This window comes from Atta cephalotes, assembly GCF_000143395.1.
Source record: "Atta cephalotes unplaced genomic scaffold scaffold00027, whole genome shotgun sequence".
Lineage (NCBI taxonomy): Eukaryota > Metazoa > Arthropoda > Insecta > Hymenoptera > Formicidae > Atta > Atta cephalotes.
In genome coordinates this window covers 1,599,429-1,609,176 of record NW_012130091.1, presented here as the reverse complement: position 1 = coordinate 1,609,176, position 9,748 = coordinate 1,599,429, and the positions used below count along the sequence as shown (strand labels likewise).

General features: G+C 33.4%; 2 protein-coding genes across 3 annotated transcripts in view; one reads left to right on the top strand and one right to left on the bottom strand.

Annotated features, from left to right (window-relative positions):
* Positions 1-1,111: 1,111 nt before the first annotated feature.
* On the top strand, positions 1,112-3,598 carry LOC105620491 (transmembrane protein 39A). The gene is made up of 7 exons (XM_012201983.1): positions 1,112-1,441; positions 1,574-1,722; positions 1,803-1,901; positions 2,525-2,628; positions 2,727-2,979; positions 3,050-3,257; positions 3,344-3,598. Exons 1-7 carry the CDS (start codon positions 1,112-1,114, stop codon positions 3,596-3,598), a joined length of 1,398 nt encoding a protein of 465 aa, XP_012057373.1.
* Positions 3,599-3,738: 140 nt separating this feature from the next.
* The window catches only part of LOC105620489 (spectrin alpha chain), an 11,863-nt gene continuing 5,853 nt past the window's right edge, over positions 3,739-9,748 (bottom strand). For both annotated transcript variants that reach the window (XM_012201981.1, XM_012201982.1), the window contains 5 exons: positions 5,636-8,163; positions 5,503-5,557; positions 5,006-5,384; positions 4,756-4,922; positions 3,739-4,212 (listed from right to left, as the gene is read on the bottom strand). In XM_012201981.1, coding sequence (XP_012057371.1) covers positions 4,084-4,212; positions 4,756-4,922; positions 5,006-5,384; positions 5,503-5,557; positions 5,636-8,163 — 3,258 coding nt within the window. In that variant the 3' untranslated portion in view covers positions 3,739-4,083. The remainder of the gene's footprint in view (positions 4,213-4,755; positions 4,923-5,005; positions 5,385-5,502; positions 5,558-5,635; positions 8,164-9,748) is intronic.

Genomic DNA, 9,748 nt, shown 5'->3' with positions numbered 1-9,748 from the left:
TTAAATTAAAACAGCGGCGATTGGTCGATCAACAGGAGGAGCCGATGATGTATTAGTTTTCATTTTTTTCTTCTAATTCTATAAGCGTCAAATGTTTAAATCTAGAAGTCTAGTAATAAATAGACTATTAGTAATAATCCTAACAGCACAAATGTCGATATGTCGATTGTAAATTGACTTTGCTAAGGGCATTTAGTAGTCGACTGTAAATCGATTTTGTACAGACGTTCTTCCAATGTCGACTTTAGGACATCTAGTGCGATTTACGCTCACAAAGCTTAAATGTGGAATCATTTCGTGACTACTCGGAACGATGCGCGTTGTTACTCTCCACTTTCTTACATTTTCGCCTGTGGGCATTCCTAACTCCTCCTTCATTGACCGCACTGGGGAGAAGTGTTAGGTACGTCTCTAGAGGTTTATCATGTATTGTGGAATACACAATTTCTAGGTTGAAATTCTTATTCTCTGTTCCTTTTTTTTATTGTGTCCCTTACTATCTACTCCAAATCTGTTCAAAATTATTACTGGACAAAATGAGATTGTTACGAACGTGACAGCAGAATAACGCTGATTGGTTACTTCTATGACGCATTCTCTATTCAGTCGTTTTTCGCACCGTGTGATTTCACTCTTAGAATGGCCTCTAGGCATGGCTTCTCTCAGGTTTCTCTAGATTTTAATTGCACCAGACAGGAACCTAGTTCAACCACAGAAAACAGACCTATAAATAGATATAAACAGACACAAATCACTTTCATAAGCTAACTTACAAAAAGGAAAGACGGAAGAAATTGGTCTACATTTAATTAAATGCTAAAAGTAGCGTGTTCTTGTATCGTATTACGTCTTCTTCGTATCATTTGGTATTTTTATTTAGAGTGACATAATCGATATGTGAAAAAAAATAGCATTTGAAAAAAGACTGTATTTAATATAAAATATTAATATTTGCATCTCAAGAAGATACACAAAAATTGTCTGCGACGTGTGTTTGTTATGCTACGTGGAATACATCGTTGATTTGTTCAGCAATTTATTATTATGTTACAAAAATTATTGAAATAAGGAAACTTTATCTCTCGTATGAATTGGTATGAATATATAAAACATGCCTGGAGGCAGACGAAACGCTGTCAATCGAACTGGATCAACTGCCAGATCTGGTAATGGTAACGTTAGTTCAGTCAATACCAATGGAAGAAGCAATAGCGGAGAAAGAGCAAGTGCCAATAGTGCAGATGATAAAAGATTTGACGAAATTTATGGTGGAAGGTCTCTGGCACCAAAGCACATTCCTATACCTGCGGTTCCAGTCGATGGACAATTGGGCTTTGAAGCGTTATCCTTGGTTGTCTCGATTATTGCAGCTTGTCTGCAATTGCTTAATCTATATAGAACTGTATGGTGGCTACCAAATTCCTATAATGGTTATACTATGGTATGTTACATTTGTATTTATTACACATGGAAACTAGATTATGCTATTATGCATGATACAAAGAAGATAGTTATAATATATTTAGGAAACAGAAGAATTATAGTCCTACTTGTATTCTTTGGTATGTTTCAGAATTTTTATTTGATAGATCCTTATTTACTTATATTTATTTTTACTATGGTGGCACATAGATTCCTATACATATTATTACGTCAGATCATTGATGTTTCATTGCCAGTTCAATCAGTACCCGCAAAATTAGCAATTCGAAATATTATAAGGTATTATTGTATGTGATTTATTAATAATTTAGATTTAGTAGTAATCAGGATATTTTAGTATTTATGTAATTTAATTTCAGGTCATCTCTATCAGTTGCTGTAAAGAGCGTGTTGGGCTGGTGCCTGTATCATATGATTGAGAAGCACAATTCTATGAAAATTTTTTATTTATGTTATCCGTGAGTATCTATGAGAATGAATACAATATATAAATAATATTGTTAATATATCGCTGAATTGATAGAAAAGTAATAATCTCACATAAAATTGGACCTTCTCAATAATTTTTTAAATTCTAAATTGGAACATTTCAATTGGGATAATGAATGTGCAATTTTTATAACTTCTTCCCACATGTTTCATCATTTCAATTATAATATATTCTTTAAAATTTGTCATGAATTGTTTAAATTTAAACATTGTTTTTAAATTCAAATGCTCTAAAAAGATGCAAAACAAAAATTAATATTTTTGAGATGATAAAAGAAAATTGATATTAAAGATTAATATATTTTTATGGAAACACAGATACATTGTACAGATATACTTTGTGTACATTTCATCTATTGTCACAGAGTTGTGACTTTTAAGTAAACCACAAATCTGTAGTTCCATAAAAATATAAATAAAATATAAATATATTAGTCTTTAAGATAAATTTTCTTTTATTATCTCAAAAATGTTAATTTTTGTCTTGTATCTTTTTTTCTACCAATAGCGATATATATATGCATTATATTTATATTATGTAATTCAAAATTAAAAGTAAGTGTGAATAGTTTATGACATCCATTTGTTCCAGAAGTTTGTCAGTATATTTTGTTATGTTTGGAATACGAACAGCACCATTTTTTGATATGTCGTTCTCGAGTGGAAAAGAAGAACGAAAAACAAAACATATATTAGGTATGTATCAAATGTGTATTTTGATTGTATTTTGATCTTATCTATTATTAATTTTTTAAGTGTTCTCTAGTATTGTAACATGACTTTTTCATATACAGATAAACCTTTGCACAATTGCTCACTAAATGCATCGGCCATTAGAGCAGAAGTATCCACTTTGAGATCCGATTTTAATAGACGATTAAAGCGAGCTTTATTTTCGTCTTCCGGTAGCGCATATGTTTGTGTAGTTGCGCCTATTATTTTTGTACCTCCGCATTTACATTTTAATGTATTATGGGTAGTACAGCATGTAATCTTGTTCTGGCTCGGAAGGATATGTGCTTACTTCGCTCAAGCTTATCCTTTCAGGTAAGTATTCCTTCGTAGTAAAAATTGTTTTATCACAAAATAATAATTAAAGTATGTAATTGAATTTTAGATATTGTGATGAGTTACATAGGGCAGCGATGCATTTGGGCCGATGGATTAAAATAGAAAATCGCAATAATCATATATATGCTGAACCATGGAATGAAACAGTATTGTGGCCTCACGGATCAATTGTAAGGCACAATCGAGAAATTTATCGTTCTGAAGGTTTGTGTACAGCAGCGGAACCGGGTAATCTAAGTCACTCTAGATTTTATGTATGTAATCTTATTCTATCAATGAGTAACAAAAAATATTAAACTCGATATTAATTATATATTAATTATATATTATTGTCTTGCAGGGTTTATTTAATAACAGAGTAACGCTTCTGAGTCCAATACTGGCATTGCAATTATTATTGGTGAACATTCAATTATTTATTTTATTAGGCGTGACCGAATGGTATCAAATACTATCGACGATATTATTATTAGTTATACATTATTATACTTTGTTCAAAATGGCTAGGGATTTTCTAGTATCTTGGAAAGTGTACCGTGCTGAACAAATAATTCAAGAAAAGTCTCAAATGGTTGTGAATCCAATTGCTCAATAAAATACAAGTGTCATTTCTGCAACATTTTTTTATATTATTTTTTATATATATTTTCTTGCGAAATAAAATGAAAAAAAATTAATTATTCACACAAGGAAATTTACATCTATAATTTACACAAGTATTTAAAAACACGCATACATGTTTTATAGACTTTTATTGAATAAAATAATATAATATATTAAATGCATATTTATTTTAAAGATAATTAAGAATCGAGGATTGAATAATATTCGAAAATATATGTAAAGAATGTACTTGTTAGGAAAAACATTGCTTCTAACATAGAAATATATTCTTGATATATTTTTTTTTGTCTATCAACTAATTAGCTTAGAAAATCTCAATTTTTATAAATGCTCTAAATGATAATTATTATTAGATGTATTAGATAATCAAGCATAGTATTTGAAGATAAAACATATATAATAGCTTTTATGCAATTGTAATTTAATAAGCTTGAAAAAATGCATATGAATGCATAATTAATTCTGAAAAAGAGTGCGCGTGAATTCTATATAATCCAACGCAGCTGTTATCGGTCGTTCTGATTTGGGATCTACATAAGGTTTCATACGAGCAACGCAATAATCAGCCATCTCCTTCGTGAGGTTCTGGAAAAAAAAAAAAATAAATAATGAATACAAATTATATTTTGATTACAAGAACATTGTAATATATTTTTTAACGGTCTAACTTTTAAGTGCTTGTATAATAATGTTCTGTGCTTGTATAATAATGTATAATAATGTGAATTTATATACATATGTAATCCTTTAAACTGCAAGTCGAAATGATTTTTCGGTCTTGAAACGCAAACTAAATTACCATAGTAATTTCACGAGTTAAATTGACTAGCATTTAATAATTTTTCGTTCTAAGATGAAAAAGCATCAAATTGTTAAATTGCCAATCAATTTAACTCGTGATATTATTGCGATAGCTTAGTAGAATTTCAAAACGGAAAAATCATTTCGGCGCGTTAGTTTAAAAAACTACATAATATATAATATAAATTCACATAGAATTATACAAGCACTTAAGATCCAAGTAACTATCAAAATTTATTTATATTGATGTTCTCACATGTATAGTCGGATGAGATTTAATATTTAATATTATATTTTTTAATGTTTTACAGTATTTGCAATACTTACAGCATATAATTCCTCCTTTGTGACATATGGCCGATCTGCTGCTGTGATTGCTCGGAAAGCGTTTTCTATTTCCTCTGAACTTTGCACGTTCTCCGTTTCCTTGCTGATCATAAACGCCATGTATTCTTGTAGAGATACGTAGCCGTCCCTATTAGGATCCACAATATCTACAAATAATAACATATTAAAATGGGTATTCAAAATAATGTACCACATTAAGAGCTACACTATGAATTGAAATTGACAAAACCTAATATGTTCTCAAATTCTGGATCAGGTTGTCCTTCTTCTATCATAGGAAGGTCGTAGCCCAAAGCTCTTAGGCACGATTTGAATTCTTGGTGATTCAGGCGGCCGCTCTTGTCTTTATCGAAGTGCTTGAACATCATAGAAAATTCTTTGAGTGCATCTTCAGATACACCTGACTGGTTTCGCGCTTGAATCTGTTGTTCCAAATTGTGTTGCATACGCATTCCTAACTGATCCAATTGATCCCATTGCTGTGCCAATCCTACGGTACTGTGTTCTGTATAACGATTATCCAGAATTAGATGTTCCTCTAAAATAGCTCCTAGATCTTCGATTTTCTTCAGATCTTGACGACGTGCACGAACTTCTTGAGTTTTTCGCTGTAAATTTGAATATAAATAACAATTACATAATGAACCTTACATATAAACCTTAATATATTATATATAATCTATAAATTATCTTTATGATAAATGTATCTGTTTCAATTGAACAAACCTTGGTAGCTTCCAGTTGCTGTTCCAAAGATCCGGATCCTTCCATCATAGATGTTCTATAAAATAAAATAAATTATTTACATTTCTATTTCTAATTAAATAACTAAATAAATAAATTTCTTTAAAATGCGAACCTTGTTTCCGCAAGCCATTGATGGAAGGCATTGGCATGCTTGGCGAATTCCTTACGTAATTTATCATTTTCCTCCTGTCGCTGTGCTTCTTTTGCAAGTTCAACATCGCGTTCCTTAATTATCTTTTGTAAGTTCCGCCAAGTATCTTCCAAGGCTTCCATCGTAAACCACGTATATGGATTTGGTCCGACATTGAAGCTCTTAATTTGTCTATCTAGAGCAGCCAGGGCTTGGAAATCAGCTTCAGCTGAGGATAAGCTTGCTTGAAATTGTGCGTGTGCTTCGCGAAGAGCTCGAATCTCCTCAATACTATTACAACGTACAGGATCCGTTAAATCTTCCTCGGCATTCTCAAACCAAGAGTTGAAAGCGGATGCCTTCTTTGCAAATGTCAGATAGAGCTCTTCGATCTGCCTGAACTGATCCTGCATTCTTAATAAACGTTGTTTTCTCGAGTCGGAATCGGCCAAAAGTTTTTGCCAACGAGCAATGACATCAGCATGACGTTTTTGAATGCTGGGTGTTTGATCGTGACCAGAATCAACAAGCATTTCCTTTAATGAGGTGATATTCTGGATACCTTCGTGTTCAAAGGCATGAAGACCAGCATCAAAAGTCTCCTGTTTCGTAAGCAGAGTTTGCACAGTAGACAGATCCCGACCAAATTCTTCAGAACGCACATGAGTTTCCTTATCAGCGATCCATGACTCGACTACATCAGCCTTCCACATAAACTGCAAGTACGCGGAGTTGTCATTTAGCCGTGTCTTTCTACGGGCCGCGAGAGCTCCGAGTTGCTCCAATTTGTTGCGCAATTGTGCGCATCTTTGACTGATAGCATCTGCTCGATGATTGCCAGCTTTGATCAGCGCTTCGCCCGCTTCACAAATGTCCTTGCAGCGTTCACCGTGTGCTGCAAAGTCAGTTTCAAACGCATCGTGCTTTTTCAAAAGACCTTGTACGGCAGCCATTGTATCACCATAATCTTCAACGGAAAGTAATTGCTGTTTCTCTGTGATCCAGGCTTCTTCTTCTTCGACCTTGGCAAGAAACTGTTGATACGTCAAGGATTCATCCAACTTCTGTCCTCTAGTGGCAGCTAATTGTTTCAGTTCAGCCCATGCCTGATTAAGAAGTTTCAAACGTTGCTCGATTTCGGGTACTCCCAGATTTGAAACGTCCATCAATTTTTCTCCTGCTTCCTGAACAGCTTGGATAGCAGGTTCATGACTACCAAGTTCAGCCTCCAATCTCTTGTGCTTCTTCTTCAAATTCTGTACGCCCGTAAGGTCGCGGCCATAGTCATCCGATCCGACAAGAAGTTTCTTCTCTTTAATCCAAGATTCTTCGTCAGCAATATCGCGGAAAAATTGATGCAAAGTATTAGCTTCGTTAAGTCTCGCCTGTCTATGTGCTGCCAAGTTCCTAATTCGCTCATAACGTTCATTTATACTCTGGCGTTTTTCTTGAATACCAGCGGCATCAAACTGACCGCTCTCGATCAATGAATCGGCTTGTGCATTCATATCCTTAATTCTTTCCTCATGCGCCTGTATGTCTGCTTCAACAAGTTGATGTTTTTTCATAAGATTTTGCACAGAGGCTAAATCCTTGCCGGCATCTTCGGATGTAAGCAAACTCTCGACTTCTCCAAGCCAAAAATCAAGATCCTTTACGGCAGCGATATAAGTACGCTGCTTATTGGCTTCCTTCAGCTTCATGGACTTCTCCGTGGTCTTTTGCGTAAGATATTCCCACTGATCAGCAATAGATGCCAGTCTTTTTTGAACCGCATCCTCCGACCCGGCACACTGATGCTTTTCGATTAAATTGCCTCCCATAGCAAGTACCGATTGAATTCGATCTGCATTGGCTGCCAATTCGGCTTCAAATGCCTGATGTTTCTGATGCTTTGACTGTATATTGGCGGGATCTTTGTAATTTTCCTCGGTCGCTAACTGAAGTTTCTCAGCAATCCAATTTTCCATCTCGTCAGCATCTCGAGAGAACTGTTGTAGAGTCTGAGATTCGCCTAACTTCGAACGCTTTTCGATAAGAGCGTCCTTCAAATGTCGCCAGCGATCTAACACTTGGCATCTTCTTTCATCGATGGGTTTAGCGGCGTAATGCTCGGCAGCGATTAACTGATCGGCTAGAGTTTGTAAGGTAGCAATTTTCTCTTCGTGAGCGTTGATTGCTTTGTCAAAATCTTCATGTTTCTTGATGAGAGCTTCAACATTGTCACTACTGTCTACTGCGTCCGCACTGCTGAGGAAAGCCTCTCGCGCGCTCATCCAATTCTCCGCTTGCTCGCAATCTCTGCAGAACAATTGCAATTCGAGATTCTGATCGAGCTGCATACGTCGTTGAATCCAAGCTTTTTCTAATTCTTGTCTGGCTTCTGCCATAGATTCAAGTTTCTCCAGTATTTCCACGCTAGCATAATGGCTAGATTGCAATAGTTGTTGGCCGAACAGTTCGAACGCCTGGAAAGTACCTGCTCTAGCATCTATCTCCATCCGGTGCTCCTATAAAAAGAAAATATATACAAATAAAATTTACAAAGTGATTTGTCATTCGGTTTTCGAATATTACACAACTTTGTTTGTTATGTGATTTTAATTAAATTCATTCGGCAATAGACATTACAAGCAGAAAGGTAGTAATTACGCGATATACATACACTACTCAAAAAAAAAAAAGAACACTTTCGAACACGCTCAAAATTGCGCAATATTCAAAACATTATAACTCGATGAAAAATTATCGCAGACAAAAAAATCAAAAAAGCATTTGAAAGCTTCAAATCTCTACTTTTGAAATCGATAATTGATATTTCAATCTGATTCATGAAACTATGCTTTATGAAACTATGCAGACAAAAATGGATACCCGTCAAATCTGAAATTTTTTACAAACTTTTTATAAAGACCTTTTTATAAAGATTTATGACATAAAGTAAAAATTACACAAAAATGCGATTTATAGCAGTCGAAAGAGTGAATCTTTACCTTTAATTTGTTTTTTTATTGATCATTACAATATGATCAATACAATATGATGATTTTTTTCACCGATTTATTTGACATTGAAACAGAAGTGATCATTTTTTGCTTCAACGTTCAACAATTCGATGAAAAAAATCGTACAACACTTAATAAAAAAGCAAATTGAAGATAAAGATTTACTCTTTCAACTATTGCAAACCGCATTTTTTATTTTTACTTTACTATAAACTCATTCTACAATTGTGTAAACGCAGTTGTAAGTGGTTGTAGTTGTATAAGAATTGATTATTTACAATGAATATGCACAATATTGATTAATCACAATCGAATATTTACTTCATATTTGATTGTGATTGATTTATTTTTACAATTACAATCACTTACAACTACGCTTTTGCAATTATAGAATGGACTTTATAGATCTTTATAAAATTTGTACAAAATTTTCAGATTTAACGGATATTCATTTGTGTCCGTACAACTCGGTAAAGAATCAATCGGATTAAAATATCAATTACCGAACATCAATTACTTCAAAAGTAGAAATTTCAATCGTTAAAATGGTTTTTTAAAAATCTCGTTATGATCATTTAAAATTAGCATAAAAAAGATTAAAATCAAGGTTTATGTATTTCTGTGAAAAATGATTACGAAGCGATATTTGAAATAAGCATTTTAAAGCTTAAAACTAACTTTTGAATGTTTCAAATCATTTTGTATGTAAAAACTTTATTACAAGCAAAAATAATCATTTTTGCTTTAACATTCAGTAACTCGGTGAAAAAAATCGTACAACTCAATCAACTCGCTCAATAAAAAAGCAAAAGAGCAAAATTGAAAAGAAAGATTCACTTTTTCAACTATTGTACCGTATTTTTGTGTGACCTTTTACCTTACGCCATAAATTTTTGTAAAGTTCATAAAAAATTTTCAGATTTGACGAGTATCCATTTGTGTCCGTATAGCTCGGTAAAGGATCAGTTAGAATGAAATATCAATTACCGATTTCAAAAGTAGAGATTTCAAGTTTTCAAATGTTTTGATTTTTTGTCTACAATGATTTTTCATCGAATTACGGTGTTTTATATTATATTTATAATATTGC